This window comes from Coenobita brevimanus, chromosome 31 (assembly GCF_032717465.1).
Source record: "Coenobita brevimanus isolate Jiangsu-jjx chromosome 31, ASM3271746v2, whole genome shotgun sequence".
Taxonomy (NCBI): Eukaryota; Metazoa; Arthropoda; class Malacostraca; order Decapoda; family Coenobitidae; genus Coenobita; species Coenobita brevimanus.
In genome coordinates, this window is record NC_136984.1 from 4,049,059 (window position 1) to 4,072,511 (window position 23,453).

Here is a 23,453-nt window from a genome sequence, read left to right on the forward strand (position 1 = left end):
GATGAATCTGGGGTTGCAGTTATTACTACTACTACTTCTGCTACTGCTACTATTACTGTATGTCCACTGAGAGGGTGCTGCGACATTCGTACATACTTAATATTATATTTTACGAGAACTCAGTCACAAAATTTAGTAACAACTGTCATGGCTTTAACTTTTTCCCTATTATTCACGAGTTTCACTGTGCAGCGTCTTATAACTGTAGTGAAGATAAAAGTGTATACAGCCAGCCGTTTATACAACTGAACCCCTTCATTAAAAATCCCCAGTAGAGCATCCCTGAATTTTATTTTTTTTATGCAAGGAAGAAGAAACCAAAGGCCAGGGGCACGCAAATTGCTCCCAACAAGAAAACAATAATGCAAGATAACTGAGAACCAAATCAAGACCCAATCATTTCGAGATGCCTGGACACACAACGTTTGAAAGACTGTATATCGTAGGCCGTAGGAAAAACAGACCAGAGGGAGACAGTTCCACACTTGACCTGTTGCATACATGAAGGACTACGAGTAGCGGTTAACTCTTGCATTAGAGAGTTGCATTAAAAGGACATGAGAGTTTGTTGCTAGACTGGTGCTACGTGCCTGCCGAAGTGGTGGAAGGATGCAGACAGACAGTTCAGAGTAACAGTGACGACTGAAGCAGCGATAGAGAAGAAATAAGGATGCAACAGTGTGGCAAAGAGACAGAGATTGAAGGGAGCCAGAAAGAAGAGGAGAGTTAATGAGACGAAAAGCCTTTGAATCCACGTTATTGAGAAGAGGTGTGTGTGGGGAGCCTCCCGACACATGAGTGTTGTACTCTACACAGGTGAAAAAAAAAAATAAAGTGAACAACTGTGCAGGGGTAAAGAAGGTACGGAGTTTGCTCAGCACATCCAATCTCTTGGACGCAGATTTTACAAGGGAGGTAATATATTCTTTCCAAGATAATTCCCGATAGAACGAAATACTCAGTATGTTTATTGGTGACGCAGAATTGAGCTGGCTGTTGTTAAAAGTTAGAAGGTATATCTGTGGAAGATTTTGTCAGGTTGATAATTGAAAGAACTGAGTTTCTGAAGCATTTAAAACAGTAAGGTTATTTTTGCCCCAATGAGAGATATGAGGCAAGTCAGACATTAAGTGTGCCACAGCCTCATCTCTTGCTTGTTGAAACAACTACTGAGATGGATGCTGTGGGAAGCGAATGGAAAGGTGTAGGGTGGAGTCATCAGTGTATGAGGGGATTGGGCTAGATGTATAGCTTAGAAGGTCGTTGATGAATAAAAGGAAGAGAGTTGTTGATAGGACAGAGCCCTGAGGCACACCACTATTGATAGCTCTAGGAGGAGAACAGTGGCCGTCTACAACAGCAGCTATAGAACGACCAGAAAGGAAGCTAGAGATGAAGGCACAGATAGAACAATAGAAACCGCAAGAGGGTAGTTTGGAAAGTAAAGTTTTATGCCAGACTCGATCGAAAACCTTTGAGATGTCAAATGCAATGGCAAAGCTTTCTCCAAAGACCCAAAAAAAGGATGACCAGGAGACTAAATGGTAGGTGAGAAGATCACGAGTGGATCGCCCCTGACGTAACCCATACCGACGTTAAGAAAGAAGGGTGTAAGGAAAGATTTTTTTTTTTTTGCTAAGAATAGACTCGAAAACATCTGAAACACAGGATGTTTAAGCAATCAGGCTAAAGCTAGATGGTTGGGAATGGTCTCCCTTCTTTGGGACATGCTGAATGAGAGCAACCTTCCAGTATGAAGGAGAGGTGCAAGTTGATAGAAAAAGACAAAGGAGTTTACCTAGGCAGGGTGTAAACACAGACGCACAGTTCTGGAGAACAACAGGACGGACCTCATCAGACCCATATGCCTTGTTAGTATTGACACTAGTGATGGCAGAAAATAAATCAATTGAAGACATTTTAGTGTCAGTTATTAGGAAGTCTGAGGAGGGAAGGGATGGAGGGACAGCACCGGAATCGTCTAAGGTGGAATTGGAGGAGAAAGTCTGAGTGAAGAATTCTTCCTTATCAGTAGAAGAAATAGCTACAGTGCCATCAGAATGGAGAGGAAGAGGGAATGATGTTTAGGTAAAGTCGTTAGAAATGTTTTTGGCAATATACCAGAAGGAGTGGGAAGAATTTGGGTTGGAAATCTCAGAGCATAGAGTACGGATGAAATAATTTTTAGCAACGTGAAAAACAGACTTAGCACAGTTCCGGGCAGAAACATTAAAGACATTAGATTTAGTGGTGGATTGGCTCCATTATCTTTTGTAGGACTTCGTGTTGTGAACAGCATTAGAACAAGCGTGATTCAACCTTTTTTTTTTTTTTTTTTTTTTTGCATTAGTCAATGGATATGAGAAAGCAACGGATGCTTTCATGCCCAAGAGAATAACCTTCGGAATGTGCATGGCACACTTACATGGCCATCGGCCATAGAAGCAATAATCATTCCAGGGAAAGAAAGGAATACTGCCTGAGAACTTTCCAATCAGCAGCTCAAAAGTGCCACAACTGACGTTTCCTTGGATGGTCCACAGGCCATACTGGAGCAATAGGACAGGTTAAGGTGATAAGGTTGTCATCGGAGGAACCCAATGAAGAGGAAAGATTTACAGCATAAGCAGAAAGATTAGCTGTAAGGAAGATTCCATGTATGTTGGAATTCTCTCCAAGAGGGTCAGGGATATGGGTAGGGTGCTGTACAAGCTGTAGTAGGTCATTAAGGATAGAAAAGATGTAGGCTTGTTCACCAGGTGGTTCAGTGAAAGGAGATGAGAGCCAAAGGTGTCGGTGGGCATTGAAATCTCCTAGAATGGAAATATCAGAGGAACTAGAAATGGAAAGGATGTGTTCCATTGTAGAAGTAAGATAGTCGAAGAATGTTCCATAATCAGTAGAATTAGGTGATAAGTAGATAGCACAGATATATTTAGTCTGAGAGCGACAGGAAAGCCAAAGCCAGGAAATAGTGAAATCAGAAGAATCAAGTTCAGGAACACGAGGGCGAGATAAGTCTTTGCGTACATATATGTAACAGCCACCTTTGGTTTTGAAATGAGTATCGAAAAAGTAGGAGGATTCGGAGAAGAGTTTATTGTCAGTTGCCTCATACAGCTGAGTCTCATTTAGGAAGAGAACGTTAGGTTTAGTGGAGTAGAGGTGATGCTCAACAGAAGAAAGATTGAGGAAAGGCAGCGAATGTTGCAGAAATGAAGTGAATCAGACAGTGGTTCCAGGTATCTCGCTGGGTCTTCAACGGGCGAGGGGCAGATGGTGGGGGCATTTATGGTCCTCTCTCCCCCTGGTTGAACAACGCCATTTTTTGTCAGTTTTGAAGAGGAAGCGTAGTGTGTACTGTGCATGTAGTTTGGTGTTGACAGAGAAACTTGTAATGGAGAGTATGCTGGCCTACTCTCTGTGTTACTGAAACGCTGAAAAAGTTCAGCAAAGGGGGGTGGTCAGGAACTAGTCATGAGGGCTAATGAAGCGGGAGCTCCAGCTCTCCCTGTCACCAGCTTTCCACCCTTGGGAGTACCGCCCTGCTCTACTGATGCTACAGTCAACTCCCTGACTGAATCCGTACCGACGGCCTGAGAAAAGTTTATGAAAGGAAAGATTCTTCAGCATCATTATATTTAAGATAGATTCAAAGGCTTTAGAAATACAAGAGACGAGACTGTTTTGGTGACAACAGGACAGATTGATGGATGGATGGAAGAAATTTTCCTGGCGGTGCACCAGGGATGGTTAAATGCCGCAGAATTTCAATGATTATGGCTAACAATAAATAGGAAATAGACACAAAGATAAGACTAAAGCAAAGACAAAAAAACAATCAAGTCATTATACATCAGATAAAAAAAATAATGTTAAAAGTGCATAAAATCATTCAACACGCCAGCGGCAACCCTTCTTAGAAACAGGCTGAATGACAGCAAACTTCGAGAGAGAGAGAGAGAGAGAGAGAGAGAGAGAGAGAGAGAGAGAGAGAGAGAGAGAGAGAGAGAGAGAGAGAGAGAGAGAGAGAGAGAGAGAGAGAGAGAGAGAGAGAGAGAGAGAGAGAGAGAGAGAGAGAGAGAGAGAGAGAGAGAGAGAGAGAGAGAGAGAGAGGTGTTGTTGCCAAGCGTTTAACAGGTGCAATAAATAAAGCCAAAATAAAGCTTGTGAAATATGTTACCGGGCTGCATTTGTTCAGCTGAGACTGGCAAAACTCCATCGTCCTTGGTTTACTGCACTGAGTTAGCGCTGGGGAGGGGAAGTTATTGTCAGATTCTGACACATGAATGAAGTGATGTGGCGATAAGTAATGCTACACACCAGCATAACAGTCTCTCTCTCTCTCTTTTTCTCTCTCTCTCACACACACACACACACGCACATTTTATATATATATATATATATATATATATATATATATATATATATATATATATATATATATATATATATATATAAGCATAACACTGTCAATACATCTTCCACCCTTTCCATATTGCATTGTTGATATTTAAGCACACTCTTATGAATCCACGCTACACTTCCATCATTAAAGAAAAATGTGGAACATTCAACAGCTCTCCATCCACACCATACAACCGCAAAGCGTTCCAAAAGCCTTCCCTTTTCACCCTGTCATACAGCTTTTCCAGATTCATAAATGCCAAAACTACCGCACCTTCCTTCACACTTGCAATCGCCACTTTCTTTAATGAAATATACCACACTTGAGCCTGTGTTAACGTAAGTTAAGTAAGCTTCCTAACAACATTTCCTTACCAGCTTATCTTTGATTTCAGCTCATTAATAATCCCGTGTGTGTTATATCTGCCTTCCATTTGCTGTTTTAGAACGTAAAAGGCAGCAATAAGGGGTAGGATGGAAATTAACTGCTAGGGAAAAGATATTAGAGATCTTCTTTAATCGAAGAGAATACGTGGCTTGAAAATACATTGTTCATCTCTAACCAGACATTCTGATATATTCCCCACCTTGTCTTTAATTATTCTTCCATATATGATTTCTAAACACAGACACCAGATTAATTATAATATACAGTATGTTTATGTACACTCACTTCTTTCACCAATAGTTTTGTACAGGAGCATAACTAAAGCATCTTACACTCCATTGTTTTAATTTCTCTAATTTCTAGTATAATCCATAAAAAATATTAATGCCACTCATCGTTACACTATACCTGTATTCTCGCCAGTTGATGAAACTCCCTGACATCTTAAGAGATTTATTATAATAAACCCTACAGTCCTTCTCCGTGTTACATAAATCATTTTAACCCCTTGGGTGCTGTAAGCATCTGAGAAGGACGGGTCAACAGACTGGTACAAACCTCTCAGAAGCCTCTTAACGAATGTTAATGGAAAATAGCCGCACCAGGGCATGAGTTAGGCCAGAGCCCTCAGCAGCCTAGGGGTTAATATCGCAATAATCTGCATAAGTAATGTATAAAAGGATATTAACCAGCCACATCCAAAAGTGAATCGCTAAGGAAATGGTGTTAGGGAGCTACGTTTCCCAACGAGAATCGAGCATATCCCACATCAACATCTGCTACTTTTACGCTGTTTAATCTCCACACAGCATTAAACCAAACAGACAAATCCTACTCACCTAACTTCCAGTCAAACACGTCCCTGAGAATAAACTTGTATGGAGTCTCAACATGACAGCCCAGGATTCCCATCTCGCCGAATGGTTCAGATGCTGCTATCATCATCATCATTATCACTGAAGTCAGCAATGCCTCCATGATGGGCATACAATGAAGAACTTTTCAGTCTGTGGCAGAGTTAGGTTACGTTTGATTAGAATGGTTAAAATAGGTTGAAGTAGTGTGGTTAGGTTAGGTTGATTAAGTTAGGTTTGTTTAGGTCAGGTTAATTATGTTGGGTTGAGTTAGGTTAAGTTAATTATATTAGGTTATGTTAAGTTTGTCAGTTTTTTTTTTTTTTTTAGATAATGAATGAGGAAGGAAAAACAAAGGAAAAAAAAATAAGTCCATGTTCCTAAAGGCATCCTCCATTCCTAAAATATTTATAACAACTGGATTTAAATTGAAGTGGATTAAATGTTTGTGAGAAGCAACTCCCAGGAAGTGAATTCCAGAAAGTAGTAGTTCTGGGGATAAATGACTTTTGATAAGCAGAGGTTCTGCATTGTGGGGGAGTGTGAGTTCATGGGTGCTCCCAGCTGCCCGAGTATTTCGGGAGAAATATGAAGGGGAGGCACAATTGAAGCAAGTTCGTCAGAGCATTTACGGTAAAAATATCGATAAAATAATGCTAAAGAAGCAACATCTCTACGTACTGATAATAGAGGAAGGTCCTGCGTAATGGCAGGATTATCGATTAATCTAATGGCTTTATTCTGAATTTTGTCCAACTGCCTCAATGCAACTGCTCCACATCCACTCCACAGTGGTGAACAGTATTCGATCTGAGAATGAACATGAATTTTGTATATTGTGGCCATCTGCTCGTCAGTGAAGATCTTACGAACTCTGTACATAAGTCCCAATTTTTTGGAAGCATTTTTAGCAAGGGATTTAACATAAGCTGTCCAGCTTAGGTTGGGGGTTTAGAGTAACACCTAGGATATCAATTGTAGTGGATATGGGAATATTGGCATCATTTAAAATTATGTGAGAGTCTGAGGGATTCTTTCTGTTGGAGAAATTAATGTATATAGTTTTCTGAGCATTAAATGAGAACAGATTTGTTTGTGCCCATTGATTAATTTTAGAAAGGTCCTGCTTCAGAGAAATTGCTGTGTTTATTTGGGAATTTATAATATCAAATTGTGTAAAGGAGGTACTAAATGTGAAAGAACTATGAAGGGTCGAGTCATCAGCATAAGAGTGTATTGGGTTGTGAGTGACAGATAGGAGGTCATTTATATGAAGAAGAATGAGAGTTGGGACCAAAACTGATCCCTGAGGTACGCCAGCATTTATGGAATGAAACTGAGAATTAATTCCATCTACCATGACCCGTATTTTTCTATTATGAAGGTAAAAAGAAATTAGAGGAACCAGTGATGCAAGGCCATAGTGTGACATCTTAGACAATAAGGCCTGGTGCCATACTCTGTCAAATGCTTTTGAAATATAAAGTGCTGTTGTGTGTGTTTCACCGTGTTGGTCTATTGTTTTGATAATCTGATGGGTAAGAAGGCAAAGAATATCTACGGTTGAATGTTCTTGTCTAACTCCATACTGCCGATCATTGATTAATTTATTGATTTCTAGATGCTTGACTATGTGTTTGTTAATTAGTGTCTCAAAAACTTTACCGAGAACGGAAGTTATTGTAATTGGTCTATAGTTTGATGGATCAGAAGTTGCCCCCCTTTTATGAACAGGATGTATATATGCTTCATTCCAAGAGGCTGGAAAACTTGAGGTACGGATGCATAAGTGGAAAAATTTTGCCAATACAGGAGCCAACACTGACGAGCAATTTTTAAGTACTATTGAAGGAATTTCATCTGCACCAGTAGTTTTGTCTACTAAGAGATTCTGTAATACAGCTTGTACATATTTGGTGTGAATCATGAAAGGAGGTACTTAAGGAAAATCAAGTAATATTGTGATTTTCTGTATTTAGGGTTGAGTTTGTTGAAAAAATGTCAACAAGAAGGTTGGCTTTTCCACGTGGGTCACTTACTAGATTTCCACTGGGGGACTGTATCGGTGGAATGGAAGAGGTGGTAGTGAAGTTAGTTTTGAATGAATTAAGAGTTGACCAGAATATTGTGTTATCATATGGGTTATTTAGTAGTTTGTTAGCTTGTCTATGTAGAAAGTTTGATTTAGAAAGATTGATAACAGTTTTGGCATGGTTTCTGATAATTCTATAATAGTTAAAGGCTTCTTTGGTTTTGGTCCTTGTATCTATCTATCTAAAACACTTATCTATATAGATAGATAAGTGTTATAGGCTATTGTTTTATGTTCTGTTACTCTAGCACAATTGTGGTCAAACCATTTAGGAGAATTACATCTTTTTCTGTAACTATGATGGGGAATGAATGTTTCCATGCCGACTTTAATGAAATCCTGTATGTGGCCCAATGTGGAATTTGCATCTTGGGAGAAAAAGGAGGTCCAAGGAACATCCATGAAAAATTTTTGGAGTCCCTCCCAGTCTGCCCTATCGTAGTGAACATTTAGTAACCACGACAGGTTCAAAGCAGGAGGGTGTGGTAGGTGTTGAACTGGTGGCTTGAATCAGACAATGATCAGAGGATCCGATGGGGGATTTCACTTCGACGTTATAATTAGATGAATTGGATTAAAAAAAAAACCCTGGGGGTAGGGGGGTTTCCAGAATACTCCCCCAGTATCCCTGCTTGTCGTACGAGGCGACTAAAAGGGTTGGTGGTGGGTTAGTGCCCCACCCCGTAAAAAGAACTAACTAAAAAAGCGAACAAAGCGCCTCGGACCCGGACGGACCATACGTTGACGACTAAGGAACGGACAAAGGACATTCTTAGGGTGGGAACGTGGAATGTGAGAGGAGTCAATGATGAAGTGAAAGAGAGAGAGATTGTTCAGGTGCTTGAGGATGCAAAAGTGGATATATGTGGATTGACTGAAACTAAATGGCAAGGTGAAAGGGTGAGAGAATGGGAATATGGTTTAGGTATATGTGCGAGAGTCAATGAAAATGAGAGGGCAAGAGAGGGAGTATGTCTGATGATAAGCAAGAAGTGGAAGGAGAATATAAGAGAGTATGGAACAGTGGGTGCAAGGATTGTATGGGTGAGGATGAAAGTAGGTATACAAGCGTGGGCGATTGTATGTGTGTATGCCCCGACAGAGGATCGAGTGACAAGAGTGAAAGATGAGTTTTGGGCGAGTGTAGAAGCGTGTATGGACAAGTTTGAGAGGAGTGAGAGAGTGCTGTTGATTGGAGACATGAATGGCAAAGTTGGGAGTGTATGAGTGGATGGAGTGGTTGGTTAGTGGGATGTGCCAGTTGACGTAGATGGGAATGGAAGTGCTTTGGTGGACATCTGTGCTTGTAAGGGGTTGGCAATTGCCAACACCTACTTTCGGCATAAGATGATCCACCGGTATACATGGAGAGTAATGAGGAGGATGGATGGTGAACTTGTTGAACGAAAGGCAATGATAGACTACGTGTGTGTGGATGAGCGAATGAGAAGACAAGTGTTGGATGCAAGAGTGTGGAGAGGGTGGGGGAATGGAGTCTCGGACCATCACTTAGTGATGGCCAAGGTAGAGCTGCAAAGAAAGTGGTTGAGGAGACGAAGGGGAAGACAGGAGGAAGCAACTCCTGTGAGAAGAGTGGAGAAATTGCAAGATAGTGAGAAAATGACAGAGTATAAGAGCATAGTGGAAGAAAGACTGGGAAGGTATGAGCTAGAGCAGATGGAAGGGGTGGAAGACGTATGTAAGATATTCATGGAAGAGATAGGCGCAGCGTGTGAGGCGGTTTGTGGAGTGAGGAGGAGCTGCAAGGGTGTGCAAGGGACAGCATGGTGTAATGATGAGATGAAACGAGCTGTGGAACAAAAGAAGAAGGCATATAGTGAATGGTTAGCAAGTAGAGGTAGGGGAGAAGATGAGAGAGAGAAGAGAGAGGTATATGTGAGCAGGAGAAGGAAGGTTAAGAGACTGGTGAAGGAGAGTAAAAAGAAAGTGGATGAGGAGTTTGGGAGGAATCTGAGTGTGAAATGGAGGGAGAGTAAGAAATTGTTTTGGAAGGAGGTAAAGAAAGTAAGGCAGTGTGAAAGGGGAAATAGTAGGGGAGTGAAAGATAGGAATAATAGATTGTTGGTGGAGAAGAGAGAGAAACTGAGGAGATGGAAGGAGCACTTCGAGGATTTGTTGAATGTGGAGAGTGAGAGCAGTGCGAGTATAAGTGGTTGGGGAATGGCTGGGAGAAGAAGAGATGAGAGGAGGGAGGAAGAGATCAGTAGCGCAGAAGTAGTGGAAGCGATGAAGAATATTAAGTTGGGAAAGGCCCCAGGAATTGATAGAGTGTGTGGTGAAATGCTTAGGTATGGGGGTGAGATTGTTGTGGAGTGGATATGGAAGTTGTGTAGATTGGCTTGGGATGAGGGAAGGGTTCCAGAGGACTGGAAATCAGGTATAATTGTTCCTTTATACAAAGGAAAAGGAGAGAGAGAAGTATGTGGTAACCATAGGGGTATTTGCCTACTTAGTGTGACTGGTAAAATATATGGTAGAATACTCATTGATAGGGTTAGGCATATGACAGAGGAGCTAGTTGGAGAAGAACAAGGGGGATTTAGGAAGGGAAAAAGGTGTGTAGATCAGATATTTGTTCTAAGATGTTTAGTGGAGAAGTATCTAGAGAAGGGAAGGAAAGTGTATGCTGCCTTCATGGACTTGGAGAAAGCTTATGGCAGAATAGATAGGAAAGGTATGTGGAAGGTATTAAGAATGTATGGAGTGGAGGGGAAATTGTTGAGTGCTGTGAAGAGTATGTACGAGGGAGCTAGGGTTACGGTGCGAGCGGATGGTGAGCTGAGTGAGTTCTTTGATCTCAATGTGGGACTGAAACAGGGTTGTGTGATGTCTCCATGGCTGTTTAATATATACATGGATGGGGTTGTAAAGGAGGTGCAGGTAGGGCAGTGGATGTGGGCGTGGCTCTAATGAATGAGGGTGAGATTTGGAAGCTTCCGGTGTTGCTGTTTGCTGATGATACAGTACTGTTGAGTGAAGATGAATGGGAGTTGCAAGGTTTGGTGAATGAATTTGGGACAGTGTGTAGGAGGAGGAATCTGAAAGTTAATGTAAACAAAAGTAAAGTTATGGTGTTTGAGAGGAATGAAGTCACAGAGTGTGCAGTGAGGTTGGATGGTGAGGATATGGAGAATGTGAGTGCATTCAAGTACTTGGGTAGTGTGATGAGTAAGGATGGAACTTTGGGGGATGAAGTGCGTGAAAGGGTACAGCAGGGAAGGAAGGTTGTTGGTACACTGAAAGCAGTGATGAGAAATAGGGAGGTGAGTATGGAAGTTAAGAAGTCACTGCATGATAGTACTGTGATCCCTACCCTGACGTATGGAAGCGAGGCATGGACCTTGCAAGAGGGGAACAAGTCAAGAGTGAGAGCAATGGAAATGAGTTACTTGAGAGGAGCATGTGGAGTGACGTGGAGGGACAGGTTGACGAATGAAGAAGTGAAGGAACGCTGTGGGGTGGATGTGGATGTGGTTGAGAAGATTAGAAATACACTGAGGTGGTTTGGACATGTGAAGAGAATGGAGAATGAAAGACTGACTAAGAGGGTGTATGTAGGTGAGGTGGAGGGAGGGAGAGGGAGAGGTAGACCGAGGATGAGGTGTAGGGATGGAGTTGAGAGGGGGGGTGAGTCGGGGGGAGGGTAGTCAAATGGTGGGTGACAGAGCGACTTGGAGGCGTTTTGTCTGCGGCCACCCTTTGCGGGATTAGGGCGTCGGGCTATAGATAGATAGATAGAGGATTTTAAAAACAAGTCCAATAGGTTGGGAGTTTGATCGGGGTTGTCTGGTACATGGTTGGGTTGACTGACTAACTGGGTGAGGGTAAATGAGTCTGCAATTAGCTCACATTCAATATCAGAGTGAATAAGTGAGCCATTCAACATTATGGACATTAAAATCACCCAGAATAGTAATTTCTGATGCAGTATTAATGTTGAGGACACTTAGTTGTGAAGACAGAGAGTCGAATAAACTCGGCTCTGGAGGGGCATTAGGGGAACGATAACCACAACAGAAATACTTAACTTTACCAAAAGAATTTAATTTGGATATGGAATAGTCGAAATAAGGACAATTAAGTTTAGTAATCTCCTCCGGGGTAATTTCTGATTTACCAAGGCAACATACGTCTCCTTTGGGTCTGAAATTTTGAATCAAGATATAACCAGGAAAATTATCTAGCTAAATCAGAGGTGGAGCTTACCTGTGTCTCTGTCAAAAATAGTAGATCTGGGGATTCAAACTGGAGGAAATTTTGAACAGAACTGATGTTGGAGTGAAGTCTCCCACTATTGCAAAAGAAAGTTTTACTGCACTAACGAGCAGATTTAGGGTGCTGCAACACTGGAGGTTACGTTAGTCAGGTTAATATGGTTAGGTAGATTAGGTTAGGTTAAGTTGGCTTTAGGTTAAATTAGGTTAAGTCGGGTTTAAGTTAGTTTAGGTTAGGTTAGGTTGTGTTAGATTAGGCTAGTTACGCTAGATAGGTTAAGTTAGTATTGGTAAGTTAACATTAGGTTAGGTTAGTTACGGTTACTTAGATTGACTAGGATAGGTTAAAATACGGCTTATTTAAAAGCCTATCGAATACACGAGGGTACTTTTTTTTTTCTAGTGCAAGGAAGAATAAAGCAAATACTAATTGTTTCCTCCAAGAAAAATATAAAAACAAGATGACTGCGTATAAGAGACTGGAAATCATAGCTAGTAGGAAATACATAAAAAGACAAATCCAGAGTTGACCTGTTGCATACATAAAGGACTGTGAATAATGGTAAAATCTTGCATTAAAGAGCTGTACAGGAATGGGACAAGAGTTTGCTCTGAGACGGGTGCTATGCACATGTCATGGTGATGGAAAGATGCGAGCAGACAGTTCAGAGGAGCAGTGACTATTGAAGAAGCGATAAAAAACAGATAAAGATCCAACAGTGCAGCACAGAGAAAGAGGTTCAGCAGAGCCAGTAAGAGGAGGAGAGTAATTGAGACGAAAGGCCTTTGACTCCACCTTGTTGAGAAGAGTTGTATGTGAGGCGCATTGTCACACCTGAGATCTACATGAGGCGAATAAAACCCGTGTAAAAAGTAAACAACTGTGCAGGAGTAAAGAAGGCATGGAGTCGGCACAGGATACCTAATCTCTTAGAAGCTGTTTTTCCAAGAAAGGTAATATGATCTTTCCAAGGTATATCCCAAGTGAATGAAACCCTAAGTATGTTCAGAGATGATGCAGGATTGAGTTGGTTATTGTTAAGAATTGAGGATATTCCTGTGGTAGATTTTGATGGGTCGAAAAAGATGGAAGAACCAAGTTTTTGTTGCATTAAGAACAACAAGATTACTTTTACCTCAATCATAAATATGGCCCAAGTCAGAGATTAACCCCTACCCACAGGCTGACGTGTATAGCTGTCACGATTAAGGGCACAGAGCACCACCAGCTGACAGGATTTGCCTCAAGCATCTTCCCGCCACCCCTTTAACTCGTGACCATTTTCTATGACAACCATCGGGTAGGTAGGCTCCCCATGTACCCCACGGATGTGCAGCTCAGTTTGTACATGGCACTGGCAGAGTGAAGAGCCATGTCATCATCATCATATTCGTCCGATTCCATCCCACCGTGCGCAGGGCTGATTGCATCATCAACCCCCGAGAAAGTTCTGCCCTTGGTGCCAGGGAAAGGGCTCGGTGACAGTGCCATCAATGGACACATAGTGAGAGTACGTCTTTGGAGGAGAGAAGGAGTTACCATGTGGAATGTTAACTCTCTTGCCCTTTGACCCCTTCCTGCTCTCAGATGCCTGAAAAAACTCCTAAACTCCTGCAGGACGAGAGCAGGGCCTTCGACAGTGACGAGTTCACTGAGGAGGAGGATGTAGATGACCCAGCACACCAGACAGGTGAGCGTAGAGTTCGCAGTCATATGTGAAATAAACATCGACCAGCCGTCTCACCATCATGCTCCCCACCTGCTCGCCGTCGTCTCACCCTCAATCTTCCACCTTCACCTCAGTCGAGTACTTCAAAGGCAGAATCACCACAACCAGGCCCTTCAGGAGTGGAATTTTCCACACTGGCTCCACGTGGTGTTACTCAGCAGTAAGTGTCTTCTTTGAAGGCTCGAGTCAAGTGAGTCATCACCTCCTTACTCCCCCACCTCCCACACCTCTCCTTCTCCTTCCCCTCATCACCTGCCTGTTGGTGTTCACGCAGGCGTGCATGCATGCAGAAAAAACGTGCTGCACATAGCAAACGGCCCGCTTTACCAGGTGTGCATAGAGTGGATACCTTTGTCTGGGAGGATGGGGCAGGATTTGAGCCCTCTGTGCTGGTGTTTGATGAGGAATGAGCAGATGTTCAGGAGGATGAGTTTCCCTCCAGGCCCTGGACTATTAGCATTATTTTCAGGCAATATTCACGACTACAGTTATGCAATACCTAATGGAAGAAATAAATTTCCACCAGGCTATGTGTGTGCAGAAGCTGGGCAAGGCTGCCAGCAAAACCATGCACATGAGGGTCAGGCAACCTTTGGAGGGGGAGAGTTGTTTGTGTGGCTAGCTCTTACCATGTTGATAGCACAGTGAAAAAAACATGTGCTCCATGACTATTGGTTGGTAAATGAAGACGTGGGCACACCTGTCTTTGGTAAGTATATGGCCCGTGACAGGTACATGGCCAACCTGAGGTTCCTCCATTCCAATAGAAATTATGGGCTGCACTGAACGACACGTTGTGGAAAATTAGACCCATTCTAACAATGCTCAAGGAGTCATTATTCAGGGTTTTTTGTCCGTTTCGGAAAATGGTAATTGACGAGTCACTGTGTTATTCAGGGGAAGGTTGGCATTTATTCAGTATGTGCCATCCAAACATCACCATTTGGGGCTGAAAATCTTTGTCCTTTGCGACTGCAGAACTGGATATGTGTTCGATGTGCTAGTTTATTCAGCAACAGATGTTGATATACCTAAAGACGATCCTCACCGTCATTGACCAAGTATTTGCTTGAACATGGTGTTGGGTCCTGTGGAACTGTTTGGGCAAAAAGAAAGAATTTCCCTGTATTCCCAGCAAATACTGAGACAGGAGCCCTTCTTGCCAAGAACTGTGACAACATGTTAGTCCTATGGCATGACAAGAGACAGGTTAACATGTTGTCAACAGTACATAAGGGTGTGTTTGAGGGAATGAGGATAACAGACTAAAGGACCAGGGAACCCGTGTGGCAGCCAAATGCTGTTAACGATTATAATATCAACATGCAGCTTGTTGATAAATCGGACATGCAAATGGGTGAGGTTGATTTTTTTTTTTTTAAGCGAGGAAGAAGGAACCAAAGGCCTTGGGCCTGAATATGTTCTTTCCAGGAGAGAAACAAAATACAAGAGAGAGCCAAATTCAAGATCCGATCATTCTGAGACGCCTGGACACACTGCGTTTGAAAGACTGGAGATCATAGGAAGCTGGAAATACAGACAGAGGGAGACAGTTCCAGAGATGACCCGTTGCATAAATGAAGGGCTGGGAGAAACGGTATACTCTTGCATTAGAGAGTTGGACAGAAAAGGGATGAGAGTTTGCTGCTAGACAGGTGCTAACCACCCGTCGTAGAGGTGGAGGGATGCAAGCAGACAGTTCAGAGGAGCAGTGACCATGGAAGTAACGATAGAAAAGAGATAATGATGCAACAGTGTGATGAAGAGACAAAGGTTGAAGGGAGCCAGTAAGAGGAGGAGAGTTGATGAGACGAAAAGCCTTTGACTCCACCCTGTTGAGAAGAGCTGTATGTGGAGAGCCTCCCAACACATGAGACAGGCGAATAAAATCCGTGTATAAAGTCAACAACTCTGCAGGGTTAAAGAAGGTACGGAGTTGGCTTAGCACACCTAATCTCTTGGAAGCAGATTTTACAAGAGATGCAATATGATCTTTACAAGATAACTCCTGAGTGAATGAAACCCCAAACATGTTCAAGGATGATGGAGGATTAAACTGAATTGTATTAAACATCAGTGGGTACTCCTGTGGAAGATTGTATTTGGGTATTAGTTGTAAAAACTGAGTTTTTGATGCATTAAAAACAACAAGATTATATTTACCCCAGAGATATGAACTAAGACAGACATTAGGTATGCCATAGCCTCATCCCTTGTTTGTTCAAGTAACTGCTGAGATGGGCATTGCAGGAACCGAATGGAAAGGAGAAGACTGGAATCATGAGCGTAAGAGTGTATAAGGTAGTTGGACAGCCTAGAAGGTCATTGATGAATAAAAGGAAAGGAGTTGGTAATTGGACGGAGCTCTGAGGAACACCACTGTTGATAGATCTAGGGGAAAATTGATGGCCGTCTACAACAGCAGCTATAGAACGACCAGAAAGGAAGCTAGAGATGAAGGCACAGATAGAAGGATAGAAACTGTAAGAGGGCAGTTTGGAAATTAAAGATTTATGCCAGACTCGATCGAAAGCCTTTGAGTTGTCAAGTGCAATGGCAAAGCTTTCGCCAAAGTCCCGAAAGGAGGATGACCAGGAGCCTGAAAGGTAGGTGAGAAGATCGCCAGTGGAGCGCCCCTGAAGGAACCCATACTGACAATCAGAAAGAAGGTTATGATAGGATAGATGCTTCAAAAATTTTTCTGTTAAGAATTGACCAGAAAAATTTTGAGACTCAGGATATTAAAGCAATAGGACGATAGTTACAGGGTTGGGAATGGTCGCCGTTCTTTGGGACTGGCTGAAGAAGAGCAAACTCCCAGCAAGAAGGAAAGGTACAAGTTGACAAACAAAGGTGAAAGAGTTTACCTAGGCAGGGTGTAAGCACTGAAGCTCAGTTCATGAGGACAACAGGAGGGACTCCATCAGGCCCATATGCCTTGTTAGTATTGAGGCCAGTGATGGCAGAAAATACATCAGCTGAAGAAATTTTAAGGTAAGCCATGAGGAAGTCTGAGGGGGGAAGTGATGGAGAAACAGCACCAGAATCGTCTAAGGTGGAACTGGGGGAGAAAGTCTGATCAATGAGATCTGCTTTATCAGTTGAAGAAATAGCTACAGAGCCATCAGAGTAGAAAAGAGGAGGGAAGAATGATGAGGTAAAGTTGTTAGGAAGGTTTTTGGCAAGGTGCCAGAAGGAGTGGGAAGAATTCGAGTTGGAGAGTTGAGAGCATTTAGTACCGATAAAATTATTTTTAGCACAGCGAAGAACAGCCTTAGCACGATTCCGGGCAGAAACATGAACAGGATGTGATTCAGGAGTGGGTTGACTCTGGTACCTATTATAAGCCCTCTCCTTGTTGTGGACAGCATTTTGAACAAGAGTGATTAAACCAAGGCTTTTTTGCATTAGTCAGAGGATATGAGAAGGGCATATATGCTTCCATGCCCGAGAGAATAACCTCCATAATGCGCAAGGCACTCTCAGATGGCTCCCTGCCATGGAAGCAATAATCATTCAATGGAAAATCAAAGAAGTACTGCCTGAGGGCCTCCCAATCTGCAGCTCCAAAGTGCCACAGACGTTACTTTGGAGGGTCCGCAGGCCGTACCAGAGCGATAGGACAGGTTAAGGTAATAAGGTTGTGATTTGAGAAGCCCAGCGGAGAGGAATGATTAACAGTGTAAGCAGAAGGATTAGTTGTAAGGAAGAGGTCAAGTGTCTTAGCGCTCTCTCCTAGGCGCTCAGGGATACGGGTAGGGTGCTATACAAGCTGCTCTATGTCATTAAGGATAGAAAACATGTAGGCTTGTTTGCCAGGTGGATCAGTGCAAGGAGAGGAGAGCCAAAAGTGGTGGTGAACATTGAATTCTCCTAGAATGGAGATTTCAGAGAAAGAAGAAATGGACAGAATGTGTTCCATCATAGAAGGTACATTGTGGAAGAATTTTTGATAGTCAGCAGGATTAGGAGATAAGTAAACAGCGCAGATATATTTAGTCAGAGTGTGACAGGATAGCCGAAGCCAGAGTGTAGAGAATTTAGAAGAATGAAGTTCAGGAACATGAGAGCAAGATAAACCTTTGCATACATAAACACAACATCAACCTATGGCTTTGAAGTGAGTATAGAGAAAGTAGGAGGAAACAGAAAAGGGTTTGCTGTCGATTGCCTCAGACACCTGAGTCTCTGTCAAGAAGAGAAGGTGAGGTTTAAAAGAGGAGAAGTGGTGTTCGACAGAAAATTAGAGGAATGGCTGCGGATGTTGCAAAAATGAAGAAGTGAGTCAGAAAGTGGATCCAGGCATCTCTCAGAGTCGTCACCGGGAGAGTGAAGTACAAATAATGTAAGTTGTGTCTTAGTTTATACGATTTTCACGAAGTCCCTGATTAGTACAGATCAGTCTGAATTATAGTACAAGTAATTACTCATACTCAACCATTCTGCATGAAACAGGCACAGCATTTACTTGCGAAAGTGTAATTACCCGTAATCGTGATGTTAAGTGTAATTATAAATGTCACACCAGAAGGAAATTATTACAATTGATACATGAAGTGAGTACAGAAAAACAAACCTTTTTTTTTTTCCACACACCTACGCGGCATAGTGGCACAATGAAACTGGTGGAAAACCCTTTGGGGAGCCACATGGACAGGGTGAGGACTCATCTTTACAACAGTGAAAAAGGGAAAGTCGAGGATTGAGTGGAATTTTCCAGATTCTATACAAGGATGTCCAGGCAGTGTTACAATCACCACTCCGGTCAGTACTACCAACAGTAGGAGTCGAAGGTCACTGCCAGTGGTGCGCGCTCAGAACCAGTCCGCCTAAGGGTGAAAAATCAGTCATCTTCAACTTATCCTTACTCATCGACGGGACCACCTGGAGACCTTGGGATACATTCATTTGAAAGAGGAAGAGTTGATGAGTCTTATGTGTCTTAATTTTTTTCCTCTAGGTATTAAAGTTTGGCAGATAGTAGTGTTTGATGTAAGCGTATTTTTCCCAAACTCTAGGAAATTGCCCATAAGGAGGAGTGGGCAATGGCAGGAAACCCCTGGCGGATGAGGGTTACGTATGCCATAGCCTCATCCCTTATCTGTTGTACTAACTGCTGAGATGAATGCTGCAGAAAGCTGAAAAAAAGGTGAAGGATTGAGTATATCAGTGTATGAGTTAATAGGGTTTTGTGTACAGTTTGGAAAGTCATTAATGAATAGATGGAACAGAGTTGGTGATAGGAAAGAACCTTGAGGAACACCAGAATTGACCGAATGTTGGTCGTTCACAACATCAGCCATAGGACGACCTTATAGAAAACTAGAGATGAATGTGCAGATAGTAGGATATAGACCACAAGAGGGGAATTTGGAATTTAAAGATTTATACCACACTTTATCAAAAGCCTTTGACATGTCATGTGCAGTAGCAAAGCTTACGCCAAAATATCGAAAGGAGGATTGCCAGGAGTCTGAAACGAAGTTTGGAATATCTCCCAGTGGAGGTTCCCTGGCGGAACGCGTACAGATGATAAGAAAAAATGTTATGAAAGGAAAGGTGCTTTAAATATTTGTTTGTTTGTGTGTGTGTGTGTGTGTGTGTGTGTGTGTGTGTGTGAAGAATAGATAAAAAACTGTATGTTGAAGCAGTTGGGCGATAGATAGAGCTGGGAATGGTCACCGTTCTTTGAGACAGACTGAATGAGAGCACATTCGCCAAGAACGATTGGTGAAAGTCGACAGACAAAGGCAAAAGAGTTTACCTAGGCAGAGTGTAAGCACAGAAACACAATTCTTGATGACAACAGGAGGGACCCCATCAAGCCTATATGCCTTGTCAGTACTGGAGCCAGTGGTCACAGAAATCACATCAGTTGAAGAAATTTTATTGTCAACCTTGAGGACGTCAGAGAGGGGGAAGTTATGGAGGAACAGCACCCAAATCGTCTAAGGTGGAATTTATGAAAAAGTCTGAACAAAAGGTTCGCCATATCAGTAGGAGAAATAGCTACAGAGTAATCATAGTGGAAAAGAGGAGGGAAGGATGATGAAGTAAAGTTATTAGAAAGGGTTTTGGCAAGATTCCACAAGGAGCACGGAGAATTAAAGTTTGGGAGCTTAGAGCATTTAGTACCCCTGGGGGTAGGGGGGGTTTTCAAGAATACTCCCCCAGTATCCCTGCTTGTCATAAAAGGCGACTAAAAGGGTTGGGGGAGGGTTAGTGCCCCTCCCCGGAAAACAACTAACTAAAAAAACAAACAATAAGCCTCGGACAAGGACTGACCAAACGATGACAACCAAGGACCGGACAAAGGACATGGTTATCAGAACGTGGAATGTAAGGGGAGCGAATGATGAGGTGAAAGAGAGAGAGATTGTCCGGGTGCTTGAGGGTGCGAAAGTGGATGTATGTGGAATAACTGAAACAAAATGGAGAGGAGAAAGTGTGAGAGAATGGGAGTATGGATGGGGTATATGTGCAGGAGTAGGTGAGAATGAGAGGGCAAAGGAAGGAGTATGTATAGTTGTGAGTAAAAGATGGAAGAAGAGCATAAGACAGTATGGATCAGTTGGGTCAAGGATTGTGTGGGTAAAATTGAAAGCTGGAATACAAATGTGGGCGATTGTGTGTGTGTATGTGCCAACGCAAGATCGTGCTAGAAGAGTGAGAGAAGAGCTCTGAACAAATGTAGACGTGTGCATGGAAAAGTTTGGAAGGAATGAGAGAGTGTTTTTGATCGGGGATATGAATGGTAAAGTTGGGAATGTGAAGGTGGATGGAATAGTTGGTGAGTGGGGTGTGCCTGCTGAGATAGATGAAAATGGGAGTGCGTTAGTGGACATTTGTGCTGGGAGGGGGTTGGTGATAGCCAATACCTTCTTCAGGCATATAATGATCCACAGGTATACATGGTGAGTGATGAGAAGGGTGGGTGGTGAACTGAATGAAAGGAAGGCAATGATTGATTATGTGTGTGTGGATGAAAGGATGCGAAGATGTGTAATGGATGCAAGAGCTTATAGAGGTTGGGGGAGTGGACTTTCTGACCACTACTTGGTGGTGGCCAGAATTAGGATTTAAGTAAGATGGAAGAATAGAAGATGGGAAAGACGAGAGGAAGGAGTAGTTGCAGGGAGAGTGGAAAGGTTACAAGAGGATGAGAAAATGGCAGAGTATAAGAGAGAAGTGGAGGAACGATTGGGCAAATATGAATTGGAGCAGATGGGAGATGTGGAAAGTGTGTGTAGGATATTTACAGTAGAAATATATGCAGCATGTTATGTGGTGTGTGGAAGGAAGAGAAGACGAAGGGGGTGCAAGGAACAGCGTGGTGGACTGAAGAGGTGAGACAGGCTGTGGCACAAAAGAAGAAAGCATACAATGAATGGATGAGAAATAGGGGCGTGGAAGAAGTTGAGAGGCGGAAGAGAGAGTTATATGTAGAAAGAAAGAGAGAGGTGAAAAGATTAGTAAGAGAGAGTAAGAAGAGAGTGGATGAGGAGTTTGGAAGGAATTTGAGTGTAAAGTGGAGGGACTGTAAGAAAATGTTCTGGAAAGAGGCGAAAAGAGTAAGACAGGGTGGAAGTGAAGTTATCAGGGGAGTGAAAGATAAAAATGGTAGAATACTAGTGGAGAAGGGAGAAAAAGTGAGCAGATGGAGAGAACACTTTAAGGAATTGTTGAACATAGAGGATGGAAGTAATGCGAGTATAAGTGACTGGGGAATGGCTGGGAGAAGGAGGGAGGTGAGAAGACAGGAAGAAATCATTAGGATAGAAGTTGTGGAAGCAATGAAGAAAGTTGAATCAGGGAAAGCCCCAGGAATTGATGGAGTGTGTGGTGAAATGCTGAAGCATGGGGGAGAGATAGCAGTTGAATGGATGTGGAAGATGTGCAGATTGGCCTGGGAGGAAGGTAGAGTCCCGGAGGATTAGAAGTCAGGTATAATTATTCCCTTGTACAAAGGAAAAGTGGAAAAAGTAGTGTATGGTAATCATAGGGGCATTTGTCTTCTTAGTATAATAGGAAAAGTGTATGGTAGGATACTTATTGACAGAGTTAGAGAAAGAACAGAGAAATTAGTTGGAGAAGAACAGGGAGGCTTTAGGAAGGGAAGAGATTGTGTAGATCAGATATTCATTCTTAGATCTTTAGTGGAAAAGTTTCTAGAGAAGGGAAAGAAGTTGCATGCGGCTTTCATGGATTTGGAGAAAGCATATGACAGGGTGGATAGACAAGGATTGTGGAAAGTGTTAAGAATATATGGAGTAGATGGGAAGTTGTTGAATGCTGCGAAAAGTATGTACGATGGTGCAAAGGCTGCATTGCATGTGGATGGTGAACTAAGTGAATTTTTCTCTTTGAAAGTTGGGTTGAAACAGGGATGTGTCATGTCTCCATGGTTGTTCAATTTGTACATGGATGGGGTAACAAAAGAGGTACAAGGTAGGGTAGTGGATGTTGGAGTGGCCCTGGTGAGAGAGGATAGTATTTGGAAACTCCCTGTACTGTTGTTTGCAGATGATACCGTGTTGTTGAGTGAAGACGAAGGGGAGCTGCAAGGCTTGGTGGATGAATTTGGGAGAGTGTGTAAGAAACTGAATCTAAAGGTGAATGTAGGGATGAGTAAAGTGATGGTCTTTGAGAGAGGTGAAGTCAGTGAATGTACAGCGAGGTTGGATGGTGAGGAATTGGAAAATGTGAGTACGTTTAAGTACTTGGGTAGTGTGATGAGTAAGGATTAACGAGCAGATTTAGGGCGCTGGAACACTTGAGGTTACGTTAGTCAGGTTAATATGGTTAGGTATATTAGGTTAGGTTAAGTTGGCTTTAGGTTAAGTTAGGTTAAGTCTGGTTTAAGTTAGTTTAGGTTAGGTTAGGTTGTGTTAGATTAGGCTAGTTAGGCTAGATAGGTTAAGTTAGTATTGGTAAGTTACATTTGGTTAGGTTAGTTACGGTTACTTAGATTGACTAGGATTGGTTAAAATACGGCTTATTTAAAAGCCTATCGAATACACGAGGGTACTTTTTTTTTTCTAGTGCAAGGAAGAATAAAGCAAATACTAATTGTTTCCTCCAAGAAAAATATAAAAACAAGATGACTGCGTATAAGAGACTGGAAATCATAGCTAGTAGGAAATACATAAAAAGACAAATCCAGAGTTGACCTGTTGCATACATAAAGGACTGTGAGTAATGGTAAAATCTTGCATTAAAGAGCTGTACAGGAATGGGGCGAGAGTTTGCTCTGAGACGGGTCCTATGCACATGTCATGGTGATGGAAAGATGCGAGCAGACAGTTCAGAGGAGCAGTGACTATTGAAGAAGCGATAAAAAACAGATAAAGATCCAACAGTGCAGCACAGAGAAAGAGGTTCAGCAGGGCCAGTAAGAGGAGAAGAGTAATTGAGACGAAAGGCCTTTGACTCCACCTTGTTGAGAAGAGTTGTATGTGAGGTGCATTGTCACACCTGAGAGTTGTACTCTACATGAGGCGAATAAAACCCGTGTAAAAAGTAAACAACTGTGCAGGAGTAAAGAAGCATGGAGTCGGCACAGGACCTAATCTCAGAAGCTGTTTTTCCAAGAAAGGTAATATGATCTTTCCAAGGTAAATCCCAAGTGAATGAAACCCCAAGTATGTTCAGAGATGATGCAGGATTGAGTTGGCTATTGTTAAGAATAGAGGATATTCCTGTGGTAGATTCTGATGGGTCGAAAAAGATGGAAGAACCAAGTTTTTG

General features: G+C 42.4%; 1 protein-coding gene across 1 annotated transcript in view; it reads right to left on the minus strand.

Moving 5' to 3' along the window:
- LOC145395469 (uncharacterized) overlaps positions 1-23,453 on the minus strand; it is a 307,859-nt gene that overhangs the window by 40,152 nt on the left and 244,254 nt on the right. The window contains exons 2-3 of the mRNA XM_080269070.1: positions 5,635-5,802; positions 4,184-4,251 (exon numbers count right to left, since the gene is read on the minus strand). Coding sequence (XP_080125196.1) covers positions 4,184-4,251; positions 5,635-5,782 — 216 coding nt within the window. The 5' untranslated portion in view covers positions 5,783-5,802. The remainder of the gene's footprint in view (positions 1-4,183; positions 4,252-5,634; positions 5,803-23,453) is intronic.